We start from the raw sequence: 20,404 nt of genomic DNA on the forward strand, positions 1-20,404 counted from the left end.
TTTTACCAAAAAAAGCTATTAGATTGGGGTACTTAAAAGTCTAATTTTTTTCTCTAAAATGATCGATGTACCCAATCGGTCGGTGCACCTTGTTTATGCACTAAATTCAATTTTTTGTATGATCCTGACAGCTGCACTGCCTGGTTTCATTTCTTGCTGACACGCTACTTATTGCGATCAACCCAGTGGATGTTCACCATAAAACTAGTGTCCCGCGTATTCAAAGCATTACGGTAAACCCATTCAAAACAACCCAGACAAGTGGCGAGGCAGTTGACTACACGTGCTCGTAGCGCTTTTTGTGCCTTCGCCCGTCTTTGGAATGCTTTCAATAAATAGAAAGTTTCACATCCATATTGTGCATTTGCCTGCTTTGGGGTCCTCCGCCCACGATCGTGACAGTTTAGGCATTTGGATTTTCACAAATTATTGTGATGGAATAAGTAAGATTACTGTGATTTTTGTTTATTGGTGTTATTAGCAAATTAGCTTAGCGTTATGATGTTGATTGATAGCGCTGGGACACCTCATCTACACAGATACTCCGGTCAGAGAGTGAAACAAAGGCAAACAAATGATGATTCATCAGCTCCCTTTATATAGATTTCAAGTCATTGACAATGGCATTCTTCTTTGCGAACGCAATACAGTAAACTTTAACGAACACTGAAAAAATAAACTCCGCTGAAGACGTTTGTGGTTGATAAGATTATTAATAGGTATACTTTAATAAAAACAGAGAGACATCGTTGACATATTCCAGCTACGAAACTTGCAAGGAGAATCCACCCTGACTTCGTCCTCGTCACAGATGATTCTCAAGAAACGGCATCCCCCTCTGTCCATTTAGTCGCGCATAATCAAAACACTTACTGTAATCTGATTCAAACAATTGCATAAGCTAACCGAATAACACCATTAAGGTCAAAAACAACTGCCACAACAATTGCATATCAGGTCGGAAAACAAAACAACTGCGTAAGAAATTGCACAAGTAAGCGACAGTATTTTTAAACAATATGCGAGTATTTTCGGAAGTTGATTCGATTATCGCCATCTGCCAGAATCCAAGTCAAAGCAATTTAAGAGTGCTTCACAGATCTCCATTGGAACTCAGATCAACAATCCTCGGCCTGGAACATGGTGTCCTGTCCGAGTCAATAGTCCTGAAAACAATTAAATGTCCTCGAAGCCAGCTGCCTCGAGCTTCGTAAGAATGATTTAATAATATGCACATATTCCATATGTGCCCCAATATGCACATATATAATAACATCCCAGAATAACCCCAACAGTGGTACCCTCTATGTAAAAACTACAACTCAAACTATAACTCTAGGACCCCAAGCTGTCCGCGTAGGTGCCTGAATGAAACGAAACGATATAACCTGCCTTTTAATGAACATACAAGGGAAAACATAGGAAATTTATAACAGCCGCCGCCATGGCTATTATGTAAGAACTTAAATTTTCTAGACCGCATTAAGTCCCTGAGTCAAGTTGAGTCATTCAGAATGGCCGGCAGCTGGACTAGCCGTGCCACTGGTCGGAGGTAAGTCTTAACTCTAACTTGGAGGATCTACGATCATTACCACAGTGCCCATGGTGATATTGTCGGCAGGTTGTTGCCACTTGTGCCGCACCTGCAGAGATGGCAGGTAGTGACGAAGGAACCTCGCCCAGAAGTGGTCCACCATCACTTGGCAGTGGTGCCAACGTCTCTTGGTGAGGGTGTCTGCAGCATAGGACACTTGCAGTAGGGAGGCATCCCAAAGGCTTGGCATTGAGGATTCCTTCCACTTTGGTTGTGGGGGTCAGCGAGACTTCTTCAAGGAGTGCTTGTGCGCCGATGACCACTTGCAAAGCGTGCTTTACTGACCGAGTCTCGCACTCCCAGATGCTGCCAAAATGGGGTGATGGTGGGGGATTGAACTGGAATTTAATCTGTTGCTGGGCAAGCCTTTCTTAGAGCTGTGGTTCCATAGCATTGTAGACCTCACGCAGTGCCCCGAAGGTTTGTCAACTGGTCTGAAAGAATCTCTGAAGGGGTTCCTCGGCGAGCAATGAACGTGCCAAGCCCCAAGAGGAAGGAGTCTGCATCCAGGTTGGCTAGCAGAACCAGGTGAACACAACAATGGTTGTCAGCCATTTGAAGATAACTCCCCAATGTTTCTCATGGTGCCGGCCGACCTTAACAGTGTGTAGGCGAAAGCAGTAAACGCCACTGGAGAAGAATGGGGATTTGAGGATCCGCAGGCAGGAGGTAGGTCCGCCATCTCGGGCACAACTGGCTTTCCTCTCCACTTCCTACACTATACGCAAGATCTCTGGTGACTTTATGGGTTGCCTCCCTCGCAGGACCCAATACTGACATCTGACCTCAGCGTAGACCCGATCAGGGGATGAAGTAATCGCCTGTCGAAATCCTGGATAAGGAGTCTTGTAACTGTATGGAAAGGATCGAGAACTATGGGATGGATTTCAGTGTCATAAAAAGTGTCCATCTTTCAAAAGCGTTCACCAATGCGGATGAGGCCTGTGGGACGATCCATCTCTGGAGAGAGCATGCTGAGGTTACTGATAGGTGGCGCTGGCTTACCCGCCTTAAGACGTTTGATCTCCTCTGCAAAGCACTCTGCTTGACTGGCCCTTAGCAAGATGGTGTCAGCATCACTAGGTTCCGGTTTAGGTGAAGTAGGGTCAGCAACTGATTCCTGGGTAGCTTTAAACAACTCAGTCAAAGTCCTGAATTCTGTGACATCTGGTATCGGCGGTCCCTTGCTTGCCTGCGAGAGGCCACAGAATATATTTCTCTTCAGCTCAGAGGTATCTTCTGGCTCTGTCAAGAAAGGGGATGATAGCCACTTGTCAGATGATGCGCGCAGGAATGGTGGTCCCCCAAACCAAAATCCTTCCACGGGTTAGGTCATCGGCGGGATTGTTAGCAGTATCAACATACCGCAAGGTGTGCATGGCTGTCACCTCCTGGATCTCTGAGACCCATGTACCAACGAAGACTTTGAACCTGCATTACTTAGATGCCATCCGCGTCAAAACTGCAGTAGAGTCTTGTTAGAATTATGATGGAATATTCTATGTGTTGTAAGCATTTTTTAATAAGTAGTAAGGCTATAAACAGTCATGAGAACATGGACTTTTCCCTCCACATTCGTCTCCTCAAGGCCCAAAAGCTAGAGGACACATTGTTACGGACACTTCTCCCGGCAGGACCCAATGAGACTGTTATGACGAGACTCCAGCAGCAGATTTGAAAATACGGCTTTGCTTACATTATAATACTGCCTTGTTTACATCATAATCCTGCTTGGTTTACTAAGAATGCTTTGTTTACATTATAATCCTGCTTGGTTTACTTTAGAATGCTATGTTTACATTAGAATACTACTTTGTTTACCTTATAATGCATTCCTCACACTGTTGTTTTTCTAAAAATCTAGGGTGTTATTGTACTGATTACATAAACATGTTTTTCGAATGTCGCGATTAAATACAATGATTCAGTTACTGCAATTCAGAATGCATTGTGGACTGAGACGATGTCACAAGGCATCTCCTTGCAAGTTGTAAGCAGAATTTGTTGAAAGATGTTTTTCCTTTTTTAATTAAATATTACAAATAATGATTTAAAAGGTTTGAATCATTATTCCAACAAGTCTGTCCATAGGTATGTCTGGGTCATGTTAGGGGTGAGTTCTTGATGGATGAGTGAAGACAAATGGGCTCCTGTCAATGCTGCACTGAGCTCAAGCCGTGGCATCGATCGCTGGCGTTTGGGGCCCACTCTGGACCTGGCCATCACGAAGGAGACATGAACTATGTCATCGACCTGTGTGGGGAGGTAAGCAACAGACTCATAAGCTTGTTCTGAAATATCACAAAAGTGTATTCCATGGCTTCAGTGCTGACTTCTGGTGGTGAATATGTTCGTGGTAAGGTGATGTTCTCTAAGTCGGGAAGTATTTCCTCCCAGACACACCAGGCGGCGATTATGTCAGGGGGGAAGACTTGGTTCATCCCACACCCTCTTTGGCCCACAGCTTCTGGACAAAAACCTTGTTGTGTAGCGGATGATTACTCCAAGAGGATTGTACTATTGGGCTAGCACAAATCTGGGCAATCCGGTCTCAAGGGCCGCTGTGGGTGCAGGTTTTTGTTCCAACCGATCCAGCACAGACAGTTTAACTAATTAGATTTCTGCTGAACCAAGAAGCACCTGATTGCAATCCACTGGTTTCACTTCTATGATACCAGATTGGTGGAAAGGTTTCCTCTTATGGGTTAAAATGAAAACTTGCACCCACTGCGGCCCTTTCTGGAATTAATTGCCCAGGTCTAGGTTTCCTCTTATGGGTTAAAATGAAAACTTGCACCCACTGCGGCCCTTTCTGGAATTAATTGCCCAGGTCTGGGCTAGCACCTTGTAGATGTGTCGCATAGTGGGAATCTTTCTGTCCATTGCTGTGGAGCGAAAACCAAGTTTGTCAGTTGGACAATACCACCTCAGGCCCAAGGCTGGTTCCTGAGGATCAGTCTGTTTTTCAGCCTACCACAGCTCAGCACTCTGGCGGTAGATGGCAGATGAGACACAACAGCTAGGACATTGCTTGCCCACTGCCTGATCTCAAAACCTCCAATTCCGAGGCACTGTCTCATTTTATCCACAAGGAGTTTGGCAGCTTCAGGTGAAGACAGACTCTGTAGGTAGTTGTCTACATAGAATGACTGTTCCAAGGACTGCGGGATATTCTCATGTCCGTCTGTGTCTTTAACATGTTTCTGCAGTGCAATGGTGTCACAGCAGGGGCTGGTCGTGCCAAAATGGTCTCTACTTCATACACCTTGGGTCTGGCTGGGTCTTTTGCCAGTTGTCGCTCGACATACTGAAAGGTGTCACCAACTTTCAATCTCACAATGTGAGTTTATAGAATTTTAATAGCTTCCTGATCCAAACAGGACCATACGACCAGTCGCTCACTCCGAAATAGTAGCACATCCAGCTGCCACAAACGTTCTACATGTTGGTAGAGATCGTCCGACACTGGGTTGAGAGTGGAGAAGTAGCATGACATTTGTGACATTGAAACATCTGCTCCTTGGAGGACCCAGCCGAGGCCTGTGTGAACAGCTGCAGGTGCACCTTTCGGGCCAAACCTGACGGGCTCCTTTGCAGTGATTATGCAATCTGCCCCAATCAGCAGTAGTGGCTGTGTTTTACTGAAGTGAACACCATCTGAAGTGAGATGCCCCTCAGATGGTGATATCGTTCCTGTAGCGCTGCCACAGGATAGGTCTGCTCTGACAATGCTTGAAGTTGACTGAAGAGCCGGTAAGACACGTAACCTCTTGGCGTATGTTCCGAAGAGCAAGTGATTCAGTCTCGCCTCTGAGTCCCAAGTGCTTCACCGCCGCTGGCAGTATAACAGTGCGTTCAGCTCCATCATCCCAGATTGCTTAGGTTTGAAGTGATTTACTCCCATGGCTGGTGATGATTGGAGCCACTTTGAGGTACACTGCCCCTCGCTGCCCGGGATTCACAGTTACAGCATGACCCTTTGGAGTGACTAGGTAGACACACGGACCTAGTTTGGCGATAACATCAAGGTGAATCTCTTGGCATTCACTGCATGCTTTCTTTAAAGTGCAGGTTTCTGGCTAGTGGTTAGTCCGACCACAATTGCGACACAGTCTACCAACCGTGATCCAGCTTTCAATCTCCTCAGGTGTGCGCTGAGCGATGTCTGTACACTGTGAGAGGTGGTGTTTGGCACTCTTACAGGAGATAAACATTCTCTTAAACTTCTGCTACTTGGCCTCTGACTGGGTTTTCTCTGCAGGCTGGCTGTCGTTGGGTTTTGGCTTGTCAGAACCGTGGGAAACTGAAATGGACTGATTGCGAGGCTGGAAAGGACCAGCTATTCTATCTGCTTTTGACTGTGGAGCCCCTTCAGTCCGATGACATTGTGCCATCTTGGCGGACAGCCTCTTAGGTTGTATGGGTTCAAACTGTTTGTGTTTAGTCGACCTTGAGCCAGTAGATGCTCCACAAACCCATCTCTGGAGTGTTTCAAGAGTTTGCTCAGAAGGCGATCACCATGTTCAGTCGACATCATCTCCATCCCATTTGGTCCTTCCAGCGATATCAGCATTCCCACCAGCAGGTCAACACGAACAGTAAAGCTTCGGAAGGTTTAGGAGTCTCCAGAGTGTCTGGCAGCCGCAATCTCCCCTTGGGTGAGTTGATGTGGCTGTCCATATTGACACTGGAGGGCCTGCATTGCGGCAGTATACGGCTGTGCATAGTGTCCTCAAACTTGGGTTATCAGTTTAGTTTCGTCCTGGTTCAGGTTTTCCATTAGAACGCGGTATTTGTATAATGTTCAGAAAGCTCAACATGGGGATTAAGTAGATGATCTAGAGCACATGTGTCAATCTCAAGGCCCGTGGGCCAAGTGTGGCCCGCCATATCATTTTATGTGGCCCGCGAGAGCTTTAAAAGAGTGCTTTGACCAAAAACACATTTCCCATAATGCCTGTCGACTATGATGACCGCCAAGTGACGGCGCAGCGCCACTACCTCATACAGTCTATGGCCACTACACTGCAGTGTTTCCATGTCAATGTCAAGGAGTTTAATTGAAGGTGAATAATTTATCCCAAAATGTCTAAGAAGAGGAAAGTTGATTGGATTGGATAACTTTATTCATCCCGTATTCGGGAAATTTCATTGTGACAGTAGCAAAAGGGTGATTAGACAGAACAACAAAGCAAAAGCACAACGTACAAAGCAAATCAAAGTAAATGGGATCATTAAGAATCACCAAATCAAATCATTAAGACAGAAAAGCAGCAAAAACACAAAACGAGCAAGACTGGACGGAGCCATCTTGGTTGCGGTAGCTAAAACGGATACAGACTCAAAAAGACCAACGTCTTTTTTGACTGTTGGACAAAAACTGGAACCACACACAGGAAGCCTTCCACAAGATGGGGAACTCCTGCAGACTGTGACCGAGGTAGAGAATATGCGGAGTCACTCTTCCAAGCTTATCCGCACAGTTCCTCAGTAGTCTGGAGCTGAAGACAACAGCAGCAGATCAGAACTCTTCGACTCCGCTTCCGGCCTGGTAAGCGCCGACAGCTCTTCCATCTTATCTGACCAACCATTCCATCATGGGATACCATGATGAAATGGTTGGTCAGAAGCGTTACTTCTTCTCCCGGCACTTTTGTCCAGCTCCGAATTTCCAGCGGGATTGAGGTGTTGCTCCTTCTGCTGCGTATTGTAACAGCTAGTCCCATGTGTATGACAGCGTAGTAGGCATTGCTGAATGGTTCCAAAAAAGTAGTGGCAGAAAGAAGCCGGGCTAACAGAACAAAGAAAGTTGTAAAAACATTAAAGTAAAAAGTATAAAGTACAAAGTAAAGTAAAAAGGAATGTATTAAGAAATATTAAAATGTAATTATAAAAAAGATAGAAGGGCTGTAAAACACAAAAAACAAATAAGAGTGGACAGAGCTACTGCCACTGGCTTCCGCGTGACGGCGCCATCTTGGAAAAAAATGATGCAGATGGGAGACTTTCAAAAACGATGGGAAAGCGAGTACTTGTTTGTGCTTCAAGGTGAAAAACCGATGTGTCTTTTGTGTCACGAGGTGCTGTCGGTTATCAAGGAATACAACCTATGTCGGCATTTTGACATGAAACATGGAGCTCGGTACGGCAAAACTGGTCTACAAGAAAACCAAGAACTTTCACAAGAATTAAAAGACAAACTGCGGTTGCAGCAGTCGGTAAACGAAATCCACCGCCAAGAACAATGCAGCATTGAAAGCAAGCTTTATCGTGGCTGAAGAAATCGCCAAAGCTTCCAAGTCCTTTTCAGAAGGAGCGTTTCTGAAGGAGTGCATGCTGAAGGTCTGTGAGCAGGTGTGTCCCGACTAGTTACAGACTTTTAAAAAAATCAGTTTGTCAAGAAACACCATCGCTGACCGAGTTAAGGAACTATCAGAAAATCTTGCAACACAGCTGGCCGAAGAGCTGTTAGCTGTTGATGAAAGCAATTATAACACGGATACAGCACAGTTATCAATTTTTATTAGAGACGTGAAGTCAGATCCCTCTGTCACTGAGGAGCTGTTGGATGTAGCTGCAGCATGGGAACACGACCCAATAGGACATTTATGATGCGGTGGAGAAGTCTGTACATAAAATGCATTACCATGGGAAAACTTGGTGGGAATAACTACAGACGGAGCATCGGCAATGTGTGGAAGAAAAGGGGGCTTGGTTGGATTAATGAAGAGCAAAATGCAAAAAATGAACTGTCATATGCCTTCTGATAGCGTATCATTGCAGCCCATTTTAATGGGTATTGATTGTTATTTTTCTGAGTTATGAATATGTTAATTTCTCTTAATTCACTTGGATATTCACCCTGATATTTGATCCATGATTGAAGGAGTCATGTGGGTTTCATATGATGACAAATTATAAGGATATATGTTATAACAGAATAACAAGCAACCTTTTTTTTTTTCAATGTAACTGTAATACTTGTGACTTAAATAAGTAATACATTCAGTTATTTTCCATGAAGGAGTAGTTACATTTTTTTACATTATTTTACATTTATAAGTTACATCTGGCCCTTTTGAGGACAGCCATTATGCTGATGTGGCCCTCTGTGACAATGAGTTTGACACCACTGATCTAGAGCCAAATTGAGGTCAGCAAACTCTCTCTCACTGTCGTTAACCAATTTAGGGATCTCTGGTACTGGGACTGGCTCTCTAGGAAGCGGTGGCTCTGGTACTAACTGGAGTGGCATGTACTGAGACTGAGCTGTAAAATGTGTCTGCAATACTTGTGCACACTGAGGCGCCACTGGACCTGGCATTGAAGGCATTAACTGGTAGACGGGCTGAGTTAGGGGAGATGGTTGAGGCTGGTGCACTGTGGATGATGTTTTAACTGGTATGTTGGTGGATGATGTGCTGGCTGCATTGATGTGACAGGTGGGGGCTGATGCACGGTATCAGCTGGTGGATATTGGGGGAATTCAGAGTGTCTCAATTCAGCATTCATTTTGGTATGAGCTGGACCACCGGGGTTTGGTGGGGCATTGTTATTCATACTGAAGCTATGCTCTGTTGAATAGGGACTGTGATAACTTTTTTGAGACAGTGTTGGACTGATGATCCACACACACAGTTAGCAAACCGAGCTGACGGTTAGCATTCGATGCTATGTCTTGTTCGTTTGCCCTATTCACTGCTACAACAAAGGAGGGACATGGAGTGAGCCCGAGCGCAGTGTTTAGCTGGTCCTCTTCAGCGAACTCTGTTCGCTGGTAGGGAGACCGCAGCCGTTGTACGCTGGTACTAGTTGTGCCGTCATGTTGTGGCGCAGTATAAGGCATTAGGCTTGGTGGCAAACTTACTTGGAAGTCTTGCAAGTGTTTTGAATGCTATTGTACTCTTGTGTCTCTTAAAGCACTGCTCTCAGATGCTACTGTTATCTGTGTATCCATGGCACTGTAGTAGGTGAAGTGATCCGACTCGAAGGACCAATATTAGCAAATTAGCTTAGCGTTGCGATGTTGATTGATAGCGCTGGGACACCTCATCTACACAGACACTCCGTTCAGAGAGTGAAACGAAGGCACGCAGATGATGATTCATAAGCTCCCTTTAAATAGATTTCAAGTCATTGACCGTGTATGTCATTCTTCTTTGTTACAGTCAACTTTGATGAACACTGAAAAAGTAAACTCAGCTGAAGACGTTCGCGGTACTCTCTAAATAAAAACTACAACTGAAACCACAACTCTGCTAACGCGTTACCGTCAACTTTGAAGAACACTGAAAAAGTAAACTCAGCTGATGACATTTCCGGTACTCTCTAAATAAAAAATACAACTGAAACCACAACTCTAGGACCCAAAGCTGTCCGCATAGGTGCCTGAATGAAACGAAACGATATAACCTGGCTTTTAATCATGGACACTGTCTCTCTCTCCACAACTCCCTCGTGTAATGTCTCTCTGGTCGCAACTCCCTCGTGTAATGTCTCTCTTGTCGCAACTCCCTCGTGTAATGTCTCTACAAGCACTGGGCGGAGCGTTGCATTTTTTCAGTGTTTTTTTCCCCGTTAGTCAGTGCGAATGGCGTATATACTACTTCTCGTTGGCAATTGGTCATGCGAGGACATTTGTGTGCATCATTTTCGGAATATTTTAAAGGGAATACAAAAATCAGGGTAGAGGCGGGGCAAATAGAGCCAACCCGGGAGAAGAAAGGTATCAAAATTTAAAACAAAATTAGAATTTAGTTTAGTGTAAGGTTAGATTAAACTTATTTTTGAGTGTGTCTGTATCGTAATCCAAGTTCATTTAAATTTGTTTATGTGATGTTATGAGCTCGTTGCCATGCAAAAAGTCTCCCCCTTCCCCCCTCTGTCACTCTCTCTCTCTGCCTTCCGCAAAATCTGTCAAATTTTAGTATACTATTGAACACATTTTAGTACTATTAAACCACTAGTTATTTGTTACTTTGTTAATAGATGCCAAATTAGAACAAATAAAAATGTTTTTCCAATCCAATATCCTGTTTTTTGTGTTTTTTCAGGGCGTTGGAACAAATTAATTTGTTTTTTATTCATTTCTATGGGAAACGTTCGTTTGAGTTAAGAGAAAATCGACATACGAGCTCAGTCCCGGAACGCATTAAGCTCGTATCTCGAGGTACCACTATATTAGGATATTTTGAATTGAAAAACACGCAAATGTTATTAAAGTGACCAGACACATTATTCAGCAAAATTTTATATGTTATGTATTTCATTATGATAAGTGATTCAAAAGAGAAATGAATGAATGAATGCAATTTGTTATTGTGTATTCAATATGTTCAAAAAGATATGTTACTGTTTTTTCTGTGTAATAATGATTTTCTACATTATATATTAGATAAATTTGAAGATGGCTGCTATTTTCCCTCCTGGGGTTTCTCCCAAGCAATTAACAACTGATGATTGTGTATATAGGGCAGAAAGATAAACATGGAGGTATGAAAAAGCTGACATTGTCCCACCCGAGCGGGTTCAAACCCACATCCTGTCGCGGGCGGTATAGGATTTACGACTCCTGATGAAACAGTCAGAGCTTTACTCCCGCCATGCCGTAAACCTGGCCTAAACATGCAGGCCGTTTGGCGGGGTGACAGAAATTACAGCAGAAGAAAACAACTCCACCCTTATCGCAGTGAAGAACAATCAGATCCCTTTGAAAGTGTGTAGAGCATCGGACAACAACAAAAAAGAGAGACTATTCCGCCTGGAGAATCTTAAACAAGCAATGGTAATCAAACAAATGAATCTATTGAGAATTAAATTGAATGGCAAGGAAAGTAACTACAGTGGTACTTCGACATACGAGTGGCCCGACATACGAGTGGCCCGACATACAAGTGGCCCGACATACGAGTGGCCCGACATACGAGCAATTTGAGATACGAGTAAAATTTCAGGCAAATATTTCTCTTGAGATACGAGACAAATTTTGATATAGGAGCAGACAGCGGACGAGAGATGCTGCTCATAAGAACATCATGGGCACTGTCTCTCTCCCCGCAACTCCCTCGTGTAATGTCTCTGCGAGCACTGGGCGGAGCGTTGCATTTTTTCAGTGTTTTTTTTCCCCGTTAGTCAGTGCGAATGGCGTATATACTACTTATCGTTGGCAAGTGGTCATGCGTTATCCTATTGTGAGGACATTTGTGTGCATCGTTTTGGGAATATTTTGAAGGGAATACAAACTCAAACAACCCTCGATATTGACTGAAAGTCAGTGTGGAGGCGGGGCAAAAAGAGCCAACCCAGGAGAAGAAAGGTAACAAAATGTCAAACAAAATTAGAATTAAGTTTAGTGTTTGTTGGATTAAATTTATTTTTGAGTGTCTGCATCGTAATCCAAGTTCATTTAAATTTGTTTATGTTATGTTCGAGCGCGTCACCATGCAAAAAGCCTCTCCCTCTCTCCCCCCTTCGAAATCCGTATAGTTTTAGTACTGTTAAACACATTTTAGTAATATTAAACCACTAGTTATGTGTTACTTTTTAATAGATGGCGAATTAGAACAAATTTAAAAAAAATCCAATCCCATATCCTGTTTTTAGTGTTTTTTTCAGAGGGTTGGAACAAATTAATTTATTTTTAGTTCATTTCAATGGGAAACGTTCGCTTGAGTTACAAGAAAATCGACATACGAGCTCAGTCCTGGAACGAATTAAACTCGTATCTTGAGGTACCACTGTATTTAATTAGGGTACGACATTGCTTCAGAATGCAATTAACAGAGATTGGTATGTTTGATTTCCTTTTTGTATGTGACAATGTTATTTATGTTTACAGTCTGCATTTTTAATCATTTGTTAACTTTTATTCTTAATCCTCCGAGGAGTGGAGGATCTTTGTCTTTTTGCCTCAGCCTGATTATGGATCTGGCCGAAGAGTTCCTTTTTCCTGGTTTATTTTTTCCACTATTGATATTGCGCTTTAAACTACTGTCTATTCAAATGTGAATGTCATATATTGTGGAATTCTACCATAAGCACTATTGATTACTCATTTATACAAAATTAGCATTGCTTTTGACAATTTTGCAAATTGAAAAAAATCGAGTTTCTTTAATGGCTTCTTCTGCTGTATTGTTGCATGTACAAAAGCTATGATTTGGAGATTTATTTTTAGTATTAATAACTTTGAATGATTCTGCTACTGTTGTTGTGTATGATTTTCCCACTCAGTGTTCTCCTACCGACTTTCCTTCACATGATCGTTTTGATGTTGTTTTTATGGAAGATTTCGAAATAATGTCGGTGACCCATGGTTGATTTGGTGTGAATATGGACTTTTATTGCTGATGGACCCAGACTGAGATTGCAGGCCACTGGAAGAGGAGGAGGAAGAACTAGAGTAGATCTTCAGTGGTGGACCATCTGGTCGAAGAGGATTTTATTTTTATATTTTCTTTCTAGTTTTTTGTTACCATAATGAAGGAAGTACTGTGTAAAGTATTTTTTTCTTGTGTACGTCAAAATTGCGAGGTTATTTTTCACCATACTGAAGGTTTTAATGTGTTAATTTTTATTTGATTAATAGTTTGTTACACAGTTTTCTCTGTGTCTGTTATGAATTATTAGTTATAAAAATTAACTTAAAGGTTTGAGCCATATTCAATTTCGCTTACTGAAGCATAGTTCCTGCCCCTATCTGATCATTGTGTTTGCACAGCATTCTTCACAGTAATGTGTGAAAAACAGTTTGAGGCTCTGGTTGTTTGTTGTATAAACAATTGAGCTGTGTTGTGGCAGTTGTAAAACTTTTCCTGACCTATCTAAATAGCTTGTTTTATGGTTCAAAGGGGAAGTGTCATATCTCAACAGATGTCCAAGTTAAGACCCAGAAGTATTTGATTTCAAACCAACCATGTTCCTTTGTAACATAAACCCAACCATTTATATTCAAATCAATGCCCACTTTGGGCAGAGACAATGAAGGCTTTAAAGAAATTGATTCAGCATGAAAGTCCTGCCTTTTCCCTTGATACTAAAGAGAATTGGCCATAGAAGCTTCAATAATATGTCAGCCATGTTCCTTGTAACTGAAACCCACCCACTTGTATTCAAATGAAAGGCTTTAACAAAATGGAGTCAGTACGAGTGTCTGGCTTTTTCTCTTGCTAATAAAGTGAACTGGTCATGGGAGCTTCAATAATGTCTTGTCTATATTTTTGTTGACACTTGCCTCACCAGATCTTTGAGAACAAATAAAAGAACATCGCACAGGGACTCACTTAACTCAGTGCTGAAAAAAATGGCAGAAGATAGGGGACCACCATTCAACTCAGCACCAAAGGAGAAAAAGGATGGGCACCAAGCGGACGCACCTATGCAAAAATAGAGCGCTCTGAGCGGACTGGACGGCTGGGCGCTGCAGGGTAGCAGAAATGAGGGTGGGTTTTCCCAGAAATTCAAAATGCGGGCTCTGGGCGACCTTACGGCAGACGCTGTCTCCCTTATCCGAAAATACAGCCTAAGCATAGAAGAGCTAATGTCAGAGGTGAGTACAGTACTTTTTATTTACGTATTTATTATATGTATACAATCTATTTACCCAGCTTATCGTGGTGGTGGGGTTTGTGTGTCCCAATGATCCTAGGAGCTATGTTGTCTGGCATCTTGTGGCCCTGGTAGGGTCACCCATGGCAAACTGGTCTGAGGTGAGGGACCTGTTCACCGCATCCAGCTTGCAATACATCTCCCCATCTGAACTTCAACAGCCCAGGTAGAGCCTTCAATGGTCGAATTCCGAGCAAGCCGCGTCTTTCCGACAGATTTAACAGGTCTCGATCATCCGAGCTCCCTAGAAACTCATCTTTTATCTGGCCCGATGAGTTCCTGGCCTGGACAAAGCAGCATCTCCTCTCCCTGCTCTCCTTTTCGTCAAAAATATTGAAGTACCAGTTCACTGATTGCAGTTTTTTGTTGAACAATCTCAGCCTGCCTGTTAAAACAACAATAAAGAGAAACAAAGATAAAAATAGGTGGCCCGGCGGTTGAGTGGTGAGCGCATAGGCTTCACAGCTCTGGGATCCTGGGTTCAAATCCAGGTCAGTCCACCTGTGTCTGGATTAATGGTGGCCTTCTCTAAAATGCAATATGCGCGGCTAAAAGGTGATATATCAAACATGATAATTCGCTAGTGTAAACAGAGCAAAACGAAAACGAAAAGAATGTATGACAATGACATCCTCGCTGTTTCTTGCAACAAGTCTAAATCTTAGTTACCGGCTAAGAGTGCGCTTCCGTTGAATAGTTCAGAATAGGAGCAAATTATGTTTTGCAATGTTCTGTGGTTACTCTCGCATTTTTCGGATTCTACACTAGAATATCTTTCAAGTTACCGCCGTGATAAAAAATCTGTTCAAGCCGGGCGGCTTGATTGGCTAGCGCGTCGGCCCCACTGCTCTGGGGTCCTGGGTTCAAATCCAGGTCGGTCCACCTGTGTGGAGTTTGCATGTACTCCGGTTTCCTTCCACATTCCAAAAAACATGCATGGTAGGCTGATTGGACAGTCTAAATTACCCATAGGTATGAGTGTGAATGGTTGTCCGTCTCCTCGTGCCCTGCGTTCGACTGGCCATCGATTCAGGGTGTCCCCCGCCTCTGGCCCAAAGTCAGCTGGGATAGGCTCCAGCACCCCTCGCAACCAGAGTGAGGACAAAGCGGTTCAGAAGATGAACGGGGAAAAAATCCGGGTGAAATGTGGTGGTTGGAAGCAAATGAACAAATGCTGCCACTACAAATGGATTTGGCGCCTACTCGTGATAAATACATTCCAATTCAAGGCAGAAGCTTGAAAACAACTTTTATTGCCATGACCAATATAGCCATAGTGGAGTCATCTTGGTGATGGCATTAAAGTTACTGAATTAAAAGTATGAATTTTCTAATTGGGTGTCATTGATGAACTTCAATTTGCTGCCAACCCTCCCACTTTCAACGGTTCGGACGCCTGTGAGTAATAAACTCATTTATATTTTACAACAATATGATTGGATGGCTATATCTTTCTGGGAAGAGCAACTAGCCCTTTTTCTAAGGCAGTGTGTGTTACTGGCAGCAATCTTGGGAAGGGCAACAGTGTTTTGAAGCTTGACCTTGAAAGATACATGTGGCACAGCAACAGCTCGTTTTTCTTAGCAGTCGCCAATACGATGACACAATTCTAGCGCCTTATTGGTGGTGATCCCAGTATTAGTAATGGTGCAACTAGCTCTGACTCTTTCATGGGCGACTGTTCCTGGTGGCGGAGAGTGGCGGGGCCAACTGCCGGAGCTGGTGCGTGACGTCGTTGAGCTCAGCTTTGACCTTGGCCAGCTCCAGCCGCTGCTCATTGATTATTTTGATGAGGTCGCCACGGCAACGGTCCAGCTTCTGAAGCCTCTTCTGTGTCTCAGCGTCCTTCTGCTCCAGTTGTCGCCGCAGACTCTGGACAGTCTTCTCGAAGTGGTCGGACTGCAGCTTGTTGGACTCCAGGAACTTTGCGATCTTGTCCTCAATGTCGTCCACGCAGACATCCTGGTCCCCTGTGATGTACTTCCGCTTGAGGCTGGTGATGGCCTTGGTGAAGGTCTTAGGTCTGTTGATGAGCGAGATGGAGGTCTCCAAATCCTCCCTGAACCTGCGGATGTAAGTATCCTTGGTGAGAAGTACACACTCCAGGCTCTTGACGCTTGCCTGGTAGGCTTTCACGCGGCCCTCGTGGAACTTGATCTTCTCGGACAGGTCATTTGCCTGCATCTTGGCCAGAGCCAGGTCTTTTCTGGTGACTTTGTGGGCTGCCTGCTCCCCAGTGTACTCGGCTCTCAAGGCCTCCATATCCGTCTCCATGCCCCGAAGGGACTCCCTGAGGGTGGCAGCACCCCGCTCCTCGCGCTGGAGCTGCGCATTGACGATCTCCTTGTGGGTCTGCAGCTCACTAATTTCAGCATTCTTTGCCTTTAGCTCCCTGCTCTTCTGCTCATCAGACTTCTTCAGTGCTTCCTTCTTCTCCGTGAGGTCATCGGCGGTGTTGGTGAGGGCCGTCACTTTGTTGGACAGAGCATTCTTCTGCATCTGGATCAGCCTCATCTCCACGCCGTGGTCATACTGAAGCTTGTCGCGGATGCCCTTCTGGGCCTCCAGCTCCTCCTGACGCTCATTCAACTTTGCCTGGAGTTTGCGCTTCTCCTCGGTGAGCTCCTCTGCCTGCTTGCTCATCTTCTCCATCTGGGCCTGCTGGCCAGCCGCCTGTTTGGTGAAGCCTTCATCCTTCTCGCGCATCTTCTCCTGCCAATCCTCTTCCGCCTTCTGCATCTGTTCACCATGTCTTTGGGCCTGGGCTTCCAAGTTCTTCTCCCAGGCTATCAGCTCTGCCTCCAGCTCACTGATCTTCTCCTGGAGATGAGCCTGTATCACTATCAGGTCTCTGGCTTCTGACTCTGACTGGCACTTTCTTTGCTCCAGGGAGAATATCTGGGCTTTGTGGACCCTGACCTGGGTCATCAGCTCCTCTTGATCCTTGGTTGCCGCGTCCAGCTTTTCCTGCAGGGCCCGGTTCTGGGCCTCCACAGCCTTCAGCTTGGCCTCGTGGCTCAGCTGGTCTGTTTGCCACAGCCTTTTGAACTCATCCTGCTTCTGAACCAACCTTCTGATCTTCCAGCTGACATCTTTCGTGCTTTGGGTGGAGCTTGACATGGTCAGATCTCTCAAGTTAGGTAAAAATTCCAGGGTTTTATAGGAGAGCAGAAAAGATGAGGAGGGAGAAACTGGCTTGGCAGCGATGATGTCGATGTTTCCGCAAAGTTGATGATGTGGATGGCCTGTGATGACGTCACCCGTACCATGAGGTCGTGTGTTGAAGACCGCGATCTCATCAGTTTGTGATGTCGCTTCGGGGACGATGTCGGGTGTCCAAACTTGTCTCAGTGGGAGAGTCAGTTTCAGACAAAAGAAAAAATTGTGTAACACGTTCCAGCATGCATACCTGTTAGACCGTTTATATCAATAATTGTCTGAAATACATGACAATAGACACATATGTTGTAGTATAGGAAAATATTCCAATAATCTTCACTAAACTTCGTGTTCAACATTTCTGTCTGTTTTTTTGTCCTTTTTTCCCCATTATTTTTAATATTCACTTAATTTTCCTTTTAAGAAGTGAATTCATTCTGTCTATTGAAATAAATTTCCATTCCTTGAAAATAGCCTGTATCCTCTCTATTGCCACTGTTTTACTTCAGAACATGATACCCATTTCCAGCATATTCATAACACTATTTCATGCTCATTTATGATCATAACTGCCGTATTGTTGTGGCAAGGCCCACATTGTAAATGTAGTAGCACGCTGCAGATTGTTTTGGTTTCCTCTCTCTAGCTGATCATCAACATCAGTATATAGTGGGAGATGGTCATTGCCATTCGTCACTTCTGTGTATCTTCTGTTTTCTCTTGCAAGCATTTGTCTTTGTTCATCCTTTGCAAGTGATGGAGCTTGATCAAGTGAGTGTTCTTCTCTGTCTTGTTTTTCTTTCATTTTCCTTTTCAGGTTTTCTCACTTGAACAGGTAAGGGTTGTACTTACCTGACCAGTTTGTGGAGACTTTCAGATAAGTATTCTTGATCCATCTGTCTTGCCTTTCTTGTGGGTACATAAGCTGGTCCTTGCTAACGTGTTGGTTCTTGGACTTCACCCCCCTTTTCCGTCTTATTTAAGGGCATTCCCCGCAAATAACCTCTTTTATTCTGGTCACCACTTGAATCCTTAGAGTGATCACTCTTATCCACCTGGTGGTCTGAGTCACAGGTTCTTGTATCCGTTTTCTTCTGCCATTTCCTAGGTATGGATTTGAGCAGTGCTGGACCGTCAGGGCCTGCAAGGCCTTCTCTGCTGGCCTAAAAAATATCTGAATCACAGACTGATGTTAATTATATTTTTTTCCATGAATACTTATTAAATAATTCCAAATTGTCTGTCAACCTCCTTTAATTGCTTTCCCCATGGTTGCGCTGCGTCCAGATGTGTGTTTTCATATTTAAGCATTTAACCAATCACATTTCAGCCATTATTTGTTGCCAGGGTCAGAAATACGATAGCTCAGGCTCGACTTTCAGGAAGAGTCGCAAAAGGTAAGTTGCTTACAGGTAACAACAGATTATGATGCAAGGCTCTTGTCTTTGCCTTATCTGCACACAGGATTGTCTGACACCCTAACCCTTTAACTTTGTTTATTACTTTTTGCCAATGCGATTTTAACTTGCCAGGCCCTATTCGGTCACTAAGGCTCCTCACCAGCACTCCATTGCCAGGCTGTAAAATTGCTCCTTTCAATTTTTGTCATAGAAGGACTTGTTTGACACTTGACTCCTTTCTGTTCTCGCTTGCAATTTGATAAGCCTCAGATATTCTCTTCGTCCAATTTTCTGCATATTTTTGGCGTGGATGGGTCCTTTTCTTCCTTCAGTCTAAATAACCGATCGGCGGCTGGCAGGCACGGGTGGTGGCCAAATAGCAAATAGTACAGCTAGGACCCGGTGGCCTTGTGTCTGCTACAGTTGTACGCATGTACCATTTGTGCGAGATGGTCCTTTCCAACTTCTTTCTCTCCATCTGCCAGTGTCCTTAACATCTGTAGCAAGGTGCGGTTAAACGTTTCCACTGGGTTGCCTGATGGGTGATATGGCGACATTCTAGAACACGTGTCAAACCGATTCCGCCAAGGGCCGCAGTGGGTCCTGGTCTTTGTTCCAACCGATCCAGTGCCAACATTTTAACCAATCAGGTGTCTTCTAAAATAAGTAGCACCTGACTTTAATTAACTGATTACACTTGCAAAAGGTATCCTCTTGTTGAGTTGGAATGAAAACCTGCACCCACTGCGGCCCTTTGAGGACCGGTTTGACACCCCTGTTCTAGAATGATCAAAACCCTGGCAGCCTTTGCAGTGTCTGGAACATCCGTTCTCGAACTTGCGACCTTGATTGCGATGAAGCTTTGTTGGATACCCAAAACTTGGTATGAAATCATTATATATGTGCTCTCCAGCGGTATGCCCAGATTTGTTGTTCATCACATATGCTTGCTCAAATCTCGTGAAGCGTTCAACTAACACAACGATATATTGATAACATCCCTTGCTTGTCTCCAGATTTAGGTAATCAATGTTCTGGCGGGAAACTGGTTGTTATACCACCATTAAGAGCATGCAGGTGAGTAACAAGTTTCTTTTGCTAAATGCATGAGCAATTTCAATTGATGATAAAAACTGAGCATGGGGGAAATCTGATTAATGAAATAGAACTTGTGATGAAGAGCCAAAGAACTGGAAATGACAAGAATCATACTATATGACAAAAGTTAACATATTTTACCCAAATTAAAAAGAGGATGAAAATAATGTTGTCATTTTCTCATTCTGAAATGTCCATGAAATACAGCCCCCACATACTCTGATATTAAATCAAACTATGTTTAAACATTTGACTAATTTTTATTTGAATTTTTTTCAAGATGGCAGCGCCTACAAGAGCAGCGGGACACAGGACCTGAAGGACCTCATCCGTGAAAGGAATCGACTACGTCGAGACCTCCAACAAAATAGGAAAGAATGGATAGCACTCTGTCAACAGATCAAACAAAAAACCACTGAAGCGAAGAGGAACGCATGGCGCTTACACCTCACCAAGATCGCCGAGACAAGATCTACGGGACAAGCCTGGTCCTTAGTAAAATCCCTCTCAGGCACCAAAACACAACAATCTGGCGAGTCCCTGGTCT

The 20,404-nt window shown here is 43.9% G+C and overlaps 1 protein-coding gene across 1 annotated transcript; it reads right to left on the reverse strand.

Annotated features, from left to right (window-relative positions):
* Window positions 1–331: 331 nt before the first annotated feature.
* On the reverse strand, window positions 332–17,526 carry LOC144092643 (uncharacterized). The gene is made up of 2 exons (XM_077625642.1): window positions 14,196–17,526; window positions 332–14,114 (listed from the first exon to the last, which is right to left on the reverse strand). The coding sequence occupies exon 1, from the start codon at window positions 17,318–17,320 to the stop codon at window positions 15,869–15,871; it is 1,452 nt and encodes a 483-aa protein (XP_077481768.1). The 5' UTR covers window positions 17,321–17,526; the 3' UTR covers window positions 332–14,114; window positions 14,196–15,868.
* Between the last annotated feature and the right edge of the window lie 2,878 nt (window positions 17,527–20,404).

The sequence above is a fragment of the Stigmatopora argus genome, chromosome 18 (genome assembly GCF_051989625.1).
Source record: "Stigmatopora argus isolate UIUO_Sarg chromosome 18, RoL_Sarg_1.0, whole genome shotgun sequence".
Classification (NCBI taxonomy): domain Eukaryota; kingdom Metazoa; phylum Chordata; class Actinopteri; order Syngnathiformes; family Syngnathidae; genus Stigmatopora; species Stigmatopora argus.

Excerpts from the sequence above, each read along its gene's own strand:
- LOC144092643 (XM_077625642.1), bottom strand. The coding sequence starts at position 17,320 with ATGTCAAGCTCCACCCAAAGCACGAAAGATGTCAGCTGGAAGATCAGA.